At 56.3% G+C, this 13,347-nt stretch overlaps 1 protein-coding gene across 6 annotated transcripts in view; it reads right to left on the bottom strand.

Moving 5' to 3' along the window:
* Positions 1 to 1,035: 1,035 nt before the first annotated feature.
* The window catches only part of KIRREL3 (kirre like nephrin family adhesion molecule 3), a 316,766-nt gene continuing 304,454 nt past the window's right edge, over positions 1,036 to 13,347 (bottom strand). For all 6 annotated transcript variants that reach the window (XM_032201818.1, XM_032201817.1, XM_032201814.1 and 3 more), the window contains 4 exons: positions 12,275 to 12,382; positions 9,117 to 9,226; positions 2,235 to 2,321; positions 1,036 to 1,805 (listed from right to left, as the gene is read on the bottom strand). In XM_032201818.1, the coding sequence (XP_032057709.1) occupies positions 1,362 to 1,805; positions 2,235 to 2,321; positions 9,117 to 9,226; positions 12,275 to 12,382 (749 nt within the window). In that variant the 3' untranslated portion in view covers positions 1,036 to 1,361. The remainder of the gene's footprint in view (positions 1,806 to 2,234; positions 2,322 to 9,116; positions 9,227 to 12,274; positions 12,383 to 13,347) is intronic.

Consider the following 13,347-nt stretch of genomic DNA (forward strand, 5'->3'; position numbering starts at 1 on the left):
TATCGTGGGGCCTCCCCAGGTGCCTTGGCACCCAGGCCTTGGGTGGGGTGGGGTGGGGCTTTTGGCTCCAGGGGTGCTGGGATCAGTATTTGGGGGCTCCCCCCCTCCTCCGGGGGTGCCTTTCCCCACCTTGCTTGCCTGGGCCCCCCTGTCCCTGGTGAGGCTGGGTCCTGCAAACCCCTGGTTTTGGGGGGGGGCACCCTGAGACCCATGGACCTGGGGGTGCCGGGGGGCTCCTCCTGGCTCCTAATAAAGGTCCTGGTGAGTCTGGGCTGGGTCTTCCTGTGCCAGGATGGAGATGGGGGCAATGGGGGGGGGGGAGGTGTGTGAGTGGCACCCCGGTTGTGTGCAGCCCTGCCATGTGTCCCTGTGCTCATGTCCCCGTGTTCAGGTCCCTGTGTCCTGAAGTGTCACTGTGCCTAGGCTGCATCTGTGTGCTCACGTCCCCGAGTGCCCCCGCCCATGTCTCTTTGCCCACAGGCACCCCAGCCCCTTGCTCCAGGGGCTGTCAGGTCCCCGTCACCGTGTCCTCAAGTGTACCTGGGGGCTGTGTTCCTGGGCTCATGTCCCCGTGTGTGTGTCCCCAGGTGCCCCAGCACGTGTCCCAGGCTCCCTGTCCCTCCCTGCCCTTACCTGCTGTGTCCCTGCTGTGACGCCCCACGTCCTGGCTCCTGCAGGGATGGAGCTGTGGGGCCCTGCCAGCGGCTGCCCCTGTGCCTCAGTTTCCCCGTGTACCGAGCCCCCATGGTGGGGTCCTCACCCCTGCAGCCTCCCCACCCTGGGGACACTGCTGCACACCCCAAGCTCCCGGGTGAAGGAGGTGTCACAGCAGGAAGAAAGGCACGGGAAGCAGCAGCATCCTTGTCCTCGTCCCCTCCCGGCGCGGCCATCAGCCCAGGCGTGCCACGAGAAACACCTCTTGTATTGCCCGCGATACAGCGCGGCGAGGCCCTTCCCGGGGGTGCTCTGGGGGTCCCCGTCCCCGCTGGCATGTGTCTCCCCCCCACCCCCCATCCCACCACGACGGGACCCCCCCGAAATGGACTCTATAATTATGGACACCAAACACCAAGAAGGAAGGAAAGGAGCCAGGGGCGAGCGGAGCGGGGAAGCGGAGGCGAGCGGATGGGTGGGTGCAGGGGGGGGCATTCACTGGGACGACGGTGGCCCCAAGCCCCCTCCCCCCCACACCTTTTGGGGATGGCGCCGCATCCTCGGCGGGGTCGTGCTCAGTGTGCAGCGGTCCCGTTCCCTGCTGGCACAGCCCTGCTCTGGGGGCCAGGTCCTGGCTCTCCCACCACCGGCGTGACCGTCCCAGTGTGGAGAGCCCCCAGCCCGTGCCCCACGGGCATCCCCGGGGTTCAAACGTGTGTCTGCATCCGCCTCTGCAGGGGCCGGCTGGGGTCCGAATTTTGGGACGAGGACTGGGAATGGTGGGAGGAGGACGCGGAGGCTTTGCTGGCCTTGTCAAACTGCACGTAGCCGTCCTGCTTGCCGCTGCTGCTGATGCTGCTGTCGCACTGCGTGTCGAGGAAGGAGCTGCTGTCGCTCATGGAGCCGCGCTGGAACTCACGCTCGCACAGCTCGATGGAGCTGCTGCCCATGCCCAGCACGAAGCGCTGGCTGTAGTCGTAGAGGCGGCTCTGCCCGCTCAGCGTGCTGTAGATGTTGGTGAAGGACATGCCCGTGGGCACCCGCTGCTTGCCAGCAGGGCGCAGGTCCGCCGGGCAGCCCGACAGCGAGATGGTGGGCGTCGAGTGGTGCTCCTTGAAGGTGTTCACACTGTAGTAGCCGTTGGTGGGATCCTGCGGGGTGGTGTTGGTGTTGGTGGGGATTGGGGGCACCCCAAACTCCCTCCAGCTCATTGGGGTGGGATAGGGATGCCCTCCACCACCCAACCTGGCTGCAGCATCTGAGCATCCCCCTGTGTGACCAATTCCCCTTTCTTCTCCCCCCTACCCTGATCCTGGCACACACCTTGATTTATTTTTCTTGCCCCCAGAGGGTGCTGAGACCAGCAGATGGCACCGGGGGTACTGCAGCATCCCTCCTGGCATGGGGACAGAGGTCACCACGGGAGCCAAGGGGTGGCATACGGCAAGGGAAGGGCTGATCATGCCCCATGGCTGGCACAGGGCCACGCCGGCACCCGAGGGACACGGAGGCACCTCCGTCTGCAGGGCTGGGGACAGAGGGTGGCTGCTGTCGAGGCTCTGTCCTGGGGCCTGGCTCACCTTCAGGTTCTGGAACTCCTTCTCCTCCTCCTTGAGCACCTCGAGCTGCTTCAGCACCGAGTCCTGCTGGAACTCCCCCCGGTCCATCTAGGAAAGGAGGCAACTGGGCATGAGCACCCCCAGCCCTGCTCCTGGTGGTGACTCCAGGAAGGACTTGCCCAGGGCCACTCCAGCAGGGCAGCATCAGCACCTCTACACAGCTGATGCTCTGCTCACAAGTTGCTTTCTTCCCCTCTGGCCAGGATCAAAAAGGCTGAGCTGATGCAGAGGGTGAATTATTCACAGCTGTTGTGGCTGCGAATTGCTGACAGTGACACCCCTGTCCAAAACAACCCCCAGAATGTCTTTTTTATTTTTTTTTCCTCATCCTTTCCTCCTAACCTGAATTTGGCTGCTAGACAACTTCTCAGTAAAAAAAAAATAAAATCCCAGATGGGTTTTGGCATGTCCTTAATGCCATAATTAATGTGAAATCCTTATTTTATTTTATTTTAAATTCTTGACTTTGGCTTCTCTCAAAATATTCGAGTCCTGGAGCCTTTACCCAGCCTTGCTGGGCGTGGTGCCGGCAGGGACCGGTCAGGAACTGACACCTTGGGGTTGATTTCTGCTCGCTGCTGCTCTGGATACGGATGCTGCTGCCCAGGCACACCGGCCTCGCCAGGGCAGCCCGCTCCTCCCCACCTCATTATTTCTTCTTTTGAAGGCTGACCGCAACTGGGGGCAAGGTGTGCGTTAATTAGAATACGACTTTAATTATCCGTACTTCAGAAAGGTGGGTCTGTGCAGACACTGAATAATTATCGGCCAATTTCTCAGCTGCCTTTTATCTCTGCCTGCACGGATTGCGCAGCTCTGGCTCATAGAGGTGCCGAGCCCCGTCCCGCTTGCAGACCCAAGGCTGCACAGCTGGCCTGCCCGACTCCTCCGTGTGTGCCTGCTCTTTTTTTCCCTCTCTTTTCCCTTTTTAAAACGGTAAGTGGTTGTGGAAATTCACCCTGCAGCGCTTTCTGCTCATCTTCTGAAAGCCTTTGATATGGCTATTAAATGCAATAAATTAAAAGTACCTGAGTTTTTCCAGGAAAAAAAAAAAAAAAAGGCAGCTTGTAAGAGCCATTGATTTAGTAGGATAAACACACGTGTCACCAAGCACGAAACTCAGGGCAGCTGAACCTGCAGCACGAGGGGCCCCTAAATCCCTGCAGGACGGCTGCAGGAGGCTGCATATGGCTGTACAGACTGTGCCCAAAGGATTTCCAAGTCCCCAGTGGAGAAACCCCTTCTCCTCTCACATTTTGCTGGGGTTTGGTGGTGACTGGGGGCTGGAGCGGGGCAGGGCAGCACACCTGCCAAGGCGGTGTCCCACTGGTGCCTTGCAACACCAAAGTCGAGTGGTGGCATGGGTTTTCTGGGGTCTTGTAAGGCATTTCATGGTGCCTCTTGCCATGGTGATTTGGGGTGCTCCTATAGCCCACTGGGGACCTGCCTGTGCCCAGGGCTGGGGGAGCTGGGGGCTCCCTCGGGGGTGTGGTGCTGCAGTGAGCCCCTGCACCATCAGAGGGCACTGGGTCCCCGTGCAGCACGCGCAGCCGTTCATTTCTAATTCCCAAATTAAGCCATTCATTAACGTGACCTTTATTAAAGCCCGCGCCACGACTTAGCTCAGTGCAATCTCATGCTGTCAATTAGCGGGCAGCGGGGTGCTCGTTTGCGTTCCTTCCTCTCCTTTTGATCCCTGGGTAAACAGAGAGCTTGGGAGTCCCTGACCACACTCATCCCCATCCCGGCATCCGATGGGCACCGGCCAGGCCTGTGCTGCTCCGGGTTGGCTGGGAAATCAGCCAGAGGGAGGCACGAGCCTTTCTCTATCCTCGGCTGGCAAAGCTCAAGCACGACCCTTTAACCCAGACCTGGGCAGGGGCAGGCAGCTCCTTCCCAGCTCACCCAAAGTGAGTGGCTTTTGCTACATATTTTATTTTTTTCCCCCGCTAAATGGCTTCCATATCTTCTCCATCCCTCTGAGCACAAAAGGGCATCTGCTGCGGAGTGGGCAGCGCTCGGAGTGCTGCGTGACTATCAAATGCCACCCGAGCTGCTGTATATAAATAGCTTGTTAATGAGGAGGCTCCTCATTCAAACAGGTGGCTACATGTCAATATGCAGAGTGGGGACGAAAGTTAACTCCATCACTGCTATTAATAAGGATTATGAACGCACAGACAGCAGGGGAGGAGGAGGGTAGAGAAAAATGTTCAAAACAGAGCAGGACATGGGGGCACCAGCTAGGTCCCCATTCCCAGTGGGTCCCATCCGTGCCCAGGGCAGCGCAGAGCTTCCCAAGTGCCGATGAGGGCCCAGCCACCCTGTGCCACCTGCAGGCTTTGCCTGGTGCCCGGCTGCCCTCTGGACTAAGCCACCAATATGCTGCCATCCTTTGGCCGCTCTGCTGCCATGCTGATGGCTGGTGACAACGCTGTGCACCGCCTTGTTGGAGCCGAGTGCCTGCCATCCCCTTCCTGCTGGTGCTGCTCAACTCAAGGGCATGGCCAGATCCTGGGGACAGCGTGCCAGCTGCCAATGCCGCCTGGCAGCACCGGGTGGTGCCAGCTTTGGCATCCTGAGACCAGGGTGCTGCTCTTACTCTCTCCCCCTCCCCATGCCCAAGCCTCACTGGTCCCTCGTGACCCACATGGCTACAGGGTGCAATGTGTGGCATCCGTAATCATTTCGTGCCTCAGTTTCTCTTGCTGCAAAAGACTCCCCACTGCAAAGCAACATACCAGGTTTTCTACGCTGTTTCCTACAGCCATCAAGGTGACTCCTCAAGGTCGTGCAAGGCAGAGAAATGATTCTTAAATATTAAAATCCCAGGCTGCTCCCTTTGCTGGCAAACCCGCCTTGCTCGCCAGGCTGGGTATGCTCCAGCACTGTGCTGCCTAATCCTCCGCATGCTGAAGCTCTCCCTCATTTAGCTCCGCAAAATGAAGCTGCTTTCATCTGGGATGGTGAATTCAACAGACCGGATATTAAATTCTTTGCTTTCATTACAGGAGACAATATGTTTTTAAAATGGGTCTCCCTGCGGAGTCCCTGGCAGGGTCCCAGCACAGAGGCAGGCGATGGACCCATACAGGCTGGCGAGAGCCCTGCCTGGGGGGCTGCTCCCCTCCTTGCTCTGGGTTTAATTATAATGTTTTCTGCTTGTCGGGTAATTGGATGACACTCAGATGTACTTTGAAACTTGCACAGGTCAAACCCTAACAGAGGTGAGGGACGCTGCTTATCAGATTCCTGATAATCCACGGGGTGCTTGAAGCATTTCTTGGGAAGAAAGGCAGAAGCATGATGCCCTGGCAGCTGGGCTGTGGGTAGAAATGTCTCTTGCCCTGAATTTCTGCTTTTTTTCTCTTTAACTTGGACCTGAGCTCACCTCCTGAGCCAAGGATGTGTGCAGTGGTGGCTGCAGGTGCGACCAAAGTGGGGATTTGTCCCATGGAGCAGGAGGATGGGGAAAAAAAGTAAGTGGAGCAAGAAGGCCATCAGCCCGGTTTTGTTGTTTTCACCATTCTACTCCAAAGCGATGCCTGGGCCCACCTGGCAGCGCTGGACCCCGTTTGATTTGGGATGCTCTTGTGTGTTGGTCCCTTTGGGCTCATCGCTGTTATGAGTATCCCTGGCAGCAGGGAAGTCTCATCCAGCACCTTCAGCCCCATTTCACAGGTGGGTAAACTGAGGCACAGACCCTAATCCACCAGAAGTAACAACCCCATCACCGAGCCGTGACAGCAGATGAGGATAAACCACATCCAAGCTGATGGTCCTTCGCTCCTCTGCTGTCCCTCATCATGGCCAGGCAGCGTCGGAGCCGAACTGGTGTGCTGCTGCCAGGAACCCTGGCATGTCAGGGCTGAATGGAACAAGAGACAAAGCTGTCATTGCAGAAGGCTTGCCTTTTTTTTTTCTTTTCTTTTTTTTTTTTTTTTTTTCTGGGATCACACGCTTTAACGGGAGCTCTTGCCTGCAGCTTCTGGTGGCTGTTTGCTTGCTGGCCTCTTTGGGCTGGCAGCCTTCCTTCGTCTAGAGGGGGGGTACTATGCTGAGACAACGTGAACATATGCAAATCAGACAGCATGACGTGTCTCCTAAGGTGTTAATGAATTTACAGATGCATGAATAATTATTTGTGAAAAGCACAGAGCACTGTGGAGGTCACAGATGGCTGCAAAATAACAAATGCAATAATGATTTTCAGGAAAAACTAGGGGGAAAAAAAAAAAGAGTCGCTCTGCAGCCCAAAACACTTAAGCAGAGCAAAGCACCGTCCATGCCACAGCTGCACCTCCACTCCCGCAGGGCCTGGGACAGAGGGAAGGGGCTGATGTGGAGCTGCCTTTTGTTAACATCTGCATTAATGATCGTGCTACTCCAGCGCCCAGTGTGTTAATGCAGTTCACAGTTGATATTAAATTGCAAGGTGTTAGGAACATTGTTGAGGGCAAGGAGATAATTTCAGGTTCCACCGTGGGCAGGAAATATCCCGGTGAGCTCAGGAGGTGCAAACGAAGGAGCAGCAGGGGCCACGGTGCTGGTGCAGGGAGGAGGGAGAGCAGGAGGGGATGGGGTGAGCAAGCAGGGTGCTGCAGCGCGTTGCCACTGCTCCTGCCAGAGGGGTCTCACCACCCACTGCTCGTTAGTGGATGAGTTCTGCAACTTCATCTGCCGGTGACAAACACAGAGCCTGATCAGGAAGCTGTGCAGCACCTGGGCCGAGGCAGCTCACTGCCTGAGGAGGCTGCTCCCAGCAGCGAGCAGGGGGAGTGGGGTGAGCACCCGAGCAGGGAAGGGAATTTGGGGAGTGTTTGCTGGGGGTGCTCTTGCCAAGGGCAGATGAGGACAGGGAGGATCCGGTCCATGCAGTGGAGGGGCTTTGATGTCTTCTCATCTCCAGGGATGTCCCAATCAGTGCCAAACTCGCATGGAGACCCAGCATCAAGCTCAGAGACTTTAGGCCATCTCTTCCAGCCTGTTGGATGATGTTGCTCTGACAGGATTATTTTCAGCTCATGTGTCTCCAGGAAAAGCTTGGCCATGAGAGTGGGGAAATCTCCTCCTCCCCCCAGTCCAGCAGCCAAGCACACTCACTGCTATGCTGTCATGTTGTATCTCACTGTGCTTGATTTTGCCTGCCTTGGTTGCGCTCAAATAGCTTTAATACAGCATGCTGCAACCAAATCACCTCTCAGAAATCTTTCTGATGAGCTAAAACACATGAGCTCTCTAAACCTCTCCCTGTAAGGCATTTTTTCCTGCTATCAAATCAATGTTGTCATTTTTTTCTGCACCATTTCCATCCTGCCAACATCCTTATTGAAACGTGCTCAGCGCCATGCCGTGCTGCTCCGGTACCAACCTCATCAAGGGCACACGTGGATGCAGAATCGCCGTCTGGCTCTGGTAAATGAGCCAAGCAAGCACTGCACCCTGCTCGCCCCCACAGTATCCTGCAGGCTCAGATCCTGTCCCTGGCCTCCCATCACCATCCTCATCCCCATTTACCACTCGTCACTGGTAAGTGTCACTCATCTGTCTTCTCTGCTGAGGCTTCCAGCGTGTTGATGGAGCAGCAATTGGGCAAATTCGAGCAGCATTTGAGCATTTGAGCAGCATTTAGGCAAATCTCAGCCCTTCCTTTGGAAGCTCCCCGGCAGCGCTGTACAGATGGTGGCACAGGGTCCCACGCAGAGGAAACTCCGTATTTCCCATCATCTCTGCAGCATGGTCCGAAACCAAAGCCCAGCCTGCTCTGCCCTTCTGCTGAGCAAAGATGCTTGGCTGATCTAAAAAGAACCCCCCCCACAAGTTTTCAGACCCCTTTCCTTCTTCCCTGCCTGGAAAGCAGAGATCCCACTTACAGAGGTCACCTCTGCCTTTGCTGGTCCCTCCTGGGCAAAGCCCCTCTGAGGATGAAGCTCCCAGCACAGAAACCTCTGTGCTTGGCTGGCGGGCTCCATTGCCTCCTGCATCCTCACTTGCTGTACACGTGCACTGCCCAGCAGGGTGTAGTGATGCTTTCAACTGCTGCCCCAAAATCCAGAGGGCAAAAACAACCCAGCAGCCTAGAAAGCAGCCCCCGCTCGCTTCAGCCCTTTCTCCCTCTCACATCTGCTCTTTTCTCCAACCTTTTTCAGCTTCCTGGCTTTCTTTGGCTCGACTCACCTCATCACTTGTTCGGCTTGTATTTGTCACCTACAACACAACACCAGCAAGCAGCAGTGGCAGCAGGCTGTGCCTCAGATGTGGAGAAAAGAGGTGCTGGCAGTGAGAGGAGTAGCCCGTGCCCGTGGGGATATGCCAGTCCTGGGCCGAAGCTGAACTCACCGTGGGGATGAATTTCCTGCTCATCAGCACCCTCTCCTGCCCAGCCCTCCCCAGCGGCAAATCCACTCCACGCTGGGCTGGCCACACACCGCTGGGTTAGCAGTCTGCAAACCACCATCTGCACGTGCTGCTTTTGCACTTATTAATATCTCAAGCGTATCCAGGAGAGTGCCGTTTGTGCTGGCTAATTACTTTATTATTATCCCGTGTTCACCTACTGTGTGCCTGCTTGCAGTTTGCAGCACTTCCCCCCGCGTGAGGTGGCAAACTTGCTTTGCAATTAGCCCCATGGGCAGCTGGGCTGCTGCAATCAGCCTCAGCCCGTCCTTGCTCCTCATTAGCAAAGTTTCACTTGAGGAGCTTTTACTGCATGGTACCTCAAGAGGAAGGTTTTGGATGAGCATCTTTGCCCAGGGAGGGGATTATGGCACCGCACTGTGTGTGCCTGTGCTCGTTACCATCAAACCCGTTAATTGCTTACAGGGAGGGGAAGGAAACCCTTACCATCAGCTGCTTGATCGTGGGGTGCTCCTCCGTCTCCCTGCCTGAGGCTGGCTCCTTGTGCACAATCTCCACGCGGATATCGTTCTTGGCAGAGACCACACCTTTCAGATCTGGGCAGAGAGGGAGACAGAGAGGGAGAGGGGTTAATGAACGCAGCCGTGCTGAGCACCCTCAGGGACCGGTTTGAGTGCACCCCTAACCCCAGCTCAGTAAGTGCATCCAAGACTGGGGAGAGCGATGCTGGACTACCACAGGGTGCAGGCATGTGAAACCTTCCTCACCATGGAGCTCAGATTTCTAGTTTAACTCCCATGGGAGCTTGGTTAGTCTCTGCTGGACTGCATCAGGAGCCTGGGCTGCCCAAGCAGTCAGGGGATGTTTGTCCAGACTGATGGTCTACAGCTTGAGGAGCACATGAAACACCACTCCCAAGGGACCCAACAGCTCTTCTCGTGCACTGGGAAGCCCCTGAGAAAAGTCTTGGGGAGCAGGCACCAAAGGGAAAGTCCAAGCAATTAACAAAGATGAAGCCAGGGCTCTGGGAGAGATGATAAAATCACCCCCGGCTGCTGCACCAAGCAGCCTGTTTTCATTCAGGGCAAGGGGAAGATAGAAATTGTATGGAGAGACTCTGTCTTCCCTGAAGGTGTCAGGCATGCTTTGAAGAAGTCATTTTAGAAAAATTAAACCAAAGACGGCGAGCAGCGGGAAAAGAAACGGCTGTGCGGATCTGAGATGAAATGCAGAGATAGATGCAAACCCGTGCAGCAAGATACCAACAGCTCGTGGCTTTGACGCGGGTGCTCGGGCTCTGTGTGCCACGCAGGGCTCTTGCTGCACCACCCCTCCTGGCCCCATGGGGCCTTGGGGCTTTCGGATCCACCATGGCTGGCCCCTGGCTTGGGGCTCCGTCCTTGGGCTCCATCTTCTCCCCTTGGCATCCCTCAGCCTTGGTGCCTGCAGCCCTGCTGCCACCCGCGGGCATCTCCAAGCTGCGTGGCTTTGCTGGCAGGTCTTTACTGCTCTTTGTTGTGGCTTGTTATTTCTTTCTTTATTTTGGCTGGGATGACATTCCTGGTACGGGAGCCTCCATATTTAATCACAAGGAAAAGCTAATTACCGTCTTGCACGTCCTGCCCCAAGAGTGTTCCCCTTTAAATAACTCTGGGCTGTTATGCCACCGAAGATACAACAACAGATGTGCCATAAAGTCTTTTTTCCTTTCTTTTCCAGAAAACAAACAGCCTCCAGTCTCGGTCTGTCTGTGCTTGCTGCTGCTCTGCTCTCCCCAAAGCTGGGGTCGCCTCCCCTGTGCCACGGGTGGTGCAGGAGGTGCCTTCCCTGAGTCACTGCTGGGTCACCTTGTCCCCTCCGTGGGGAGCCACAGGCTGCAGGCTTTGTTTGCAGGCTGCTGCTTTAAATGATGCCACCGCGCTCCCGTATTTGTCCTGGGAGACAAATCTGCAGTCATCCAGGTAGGAAATGAGTCCCTCGCCCTGCATCAAAGCACTCTGCTGGGCCCATCAGTCCTCAGCTGGTCTCTGTGATACCTCTGCAGGTGTCACGTCGCTAAGTCCTCGCCTCCCCTTCTCGGCACGTGGCCAGACCGCCCCATGGGTACCGGCCACAGCATCACGTGTGCGATCCCTTCAGTGCAAACACTCTGGCAGCATCTGCAAAAATTGCACACCCTGGCAGCCGAGTCCTGCCCTGCATGGTGAGGGGGGTGCAGGATGAGTTCCTCCAGGGCCGGCTGCTGCCCCTGGGGAGGTGGGAGCTGGGCAGCCCAGCACCCTCTGCTGAAGACCTCCCCAGGGGAGCTGCACTGGAACCATGGTGGAGGAAAGGGGCTTGGAGCGCTGCCATACCACCACGTCCCTGGTTCCCTCTTCCTCTGTTCATGCTCCCATCGCCAGGGAGGAAAACGCCTTTTATTCCTGATTCTGCCTGGGAATCTCCCAGGGCTGCCTTCAAACAAGCTCGTGGAAGGACGAGCACCGCTTTGTCCCCCAAAGCCCTTCCCTTCCTCTGTGTGCATCCAGCCTGTGAGTGACTGCTGCCTGAAACCGCCGGTGACGGCTCTGAAAGCTGGCATGTGCACCACATCTTTGATCTGTTGTCATGGCATTCACTTTATACTGTGTGTCCTGCAAAGAGCCCTGCACCATCTGGTTACAGCCAAAAAGGGGGATATAACGAACCACATGCTCTGAGCAATGCAGGGTGTGCGTGTCTGCACCGCGGGGAGAGCACGGCCGATTGCAGCCAAGCACTGACGTGGTAACAGGGCTTGGCCTCCTCTTCCAGGCACTCGAATTGCCCATCATTGCTGAATGAGCTCAGCAAAATTGAATTGGCAAGGTCCTAGCATCACTCCTGCCTGTCAGCAACCCTTCCCAAAAAAGCAAGATTAATGATGGCCCTGGTTTTAATTCGTTAATACTTGCACAAGTTGCTAATGCAGTCTGCAAGAGTTCAAAATGTGGGGAATTGAACAGGGAGAGGCATCGTTACTACTCTTAAAATTAAACACATCTCTGCTGTGGGAAGCCATGCATTTGTACCCAAACCCAGGAGGAGACAGGGTTCTTTGATTGCTTTGCAAATGACGGGGAGAACAAGAAGGGGAAAGCAAGGGAAGAAAATCCACTGTTTCCTGCATGCGTCTCCCAAGCTGGGAGCATCGTCCAGCACTGCGCGCTCTCTCCTGCTACCCGAGATACTCCGGATGCTCATGCTGCTCTCCCTCATAGTTCCAGGCCTTTTCATTTAGCCAACAATCATCCTTTAATTTCCTGGTTTCTTTTTAATGAGGCAACATGATGCCACTCTGCTTACCCCTCCTTCCCTCTGCCTGTGTCTCTAATGTCCCTTTAACTTGGACTCCCACTGCAGCTGGGCGTCAAATACCGTGTGTCCCATCACGCTGCCTGTAATTCCCCACCCAGAAATACATGCTTTATGTCTGCAAATGCACTTGAAATAGAAGCAGAACAAAGAGGATGCAGCCTGAGGAGGTTTTTCAGCAGTGGCCTGGCACACCGGGGCGCAGGGAACTTCTCCCCCCTGGACAGCTGATGGCTCTGGGCTGCCCTGAGCAGGTCTGGCACCAGCCCTTTGCCTCTGATGGGTGGGCTTTGCATTCGCCCCACACTTACTTCGCTGAGAGCGGGCACAGCAGAAGGCGACGATGGTGGCCATCAGCACCAGGAATGCCACGCCGGCCCCCACGGCCACTCCGATGATCACCGCCATCGGCACCGACTCTGCAAGAGGAAGGAGAGCACGGCTGAAGCTGTGCCGAAGGCAGCGGGGTGGCTCTCCCCCTCTGGCGAGCCCCCCCCCGGATATTGGCAAGTGGCTCAGTGGTGAACCTGGGGAGGGTTTTGGGTTCTTCCCCGCTCCCCCCGCAGCGCTTCATCCCTCGTCCCTGCATGGCACCGTCTGGGGAAAGAGACCGAGCCTGGCTCGCTCCCCTGGCCCCGACTTGCTGCTGCTGGCAATGGGATGGGGAGGCGAGACCCGGTGCTGCCATGCTCCCTTTGCCCAGGGAGCAAAGCTTGTAGCTCTGCCACTGCCGTGTGCTGCAGTTCGGACAGGCTCTGACCTCTCTGTGCCTCAGTTTCCCCTATGTGGTGGGAGGAGGAGGGAGCCAGAAAAGCTAATTGCTTTCAGTAGCACCACATGGCTCAATGAATGAACAGCTAACTCTAAAGGGCTGTGGATGGAAAGTGCAAAAGAAGACAGCCTGTTAATATTATTAAGAAAGAGAAATGGCATCAGAGCTGGCTGGGAGAAAGGTTACAGAGCAGGGCTGGTGAAATACAGGGGGATGGAGACCAGGCACTGTGCCCACCTGCCAGAGGTGACAGCTCAGCTCCACGGAGCGGTACTGGAAGGTGCTGGCCATAAAGTATCTGGGGATGGATTAACCCAAGCGCCATCCGTCATGGCCTCTGCCTGCTTCACATCCCAGCCTCTTGCCTTTTTCCTCGGCTTAGCAAGTTTGGGAGGGAAGGAGGGAGAGAAGGCAGACCACGACGGGCAGGCAGGGCCCCCCATCCCACAGCCTGGGGGCAGGGGTTACTGCTTGCTGCCTCCTGCCTGTGGCAACTTCACAGCTGGGCTCCCAGCAGGGATTTCAGCTGCAGCCCAGCCAGCAAAGTGGATTTATTTGCACAGATCCAGGCTTGTGAGGTGTGCCGGGAGGGGAGGTATGAACTCACACTGA

This window comes from Aythya fuligula, chromosome 22 (assembly GCF_009819795.1).
Source record: "Aythya fuligula isolate bAytFul2 chromosome 22, bAytFul2.pri, whole genome shotgun sequence".
NCBI classification, from domain to species: Eukaryota; Metazoa; Chordata; class Aves; order Anseriformes; family Anatidae; genus Aythya; species Aythya fuligula.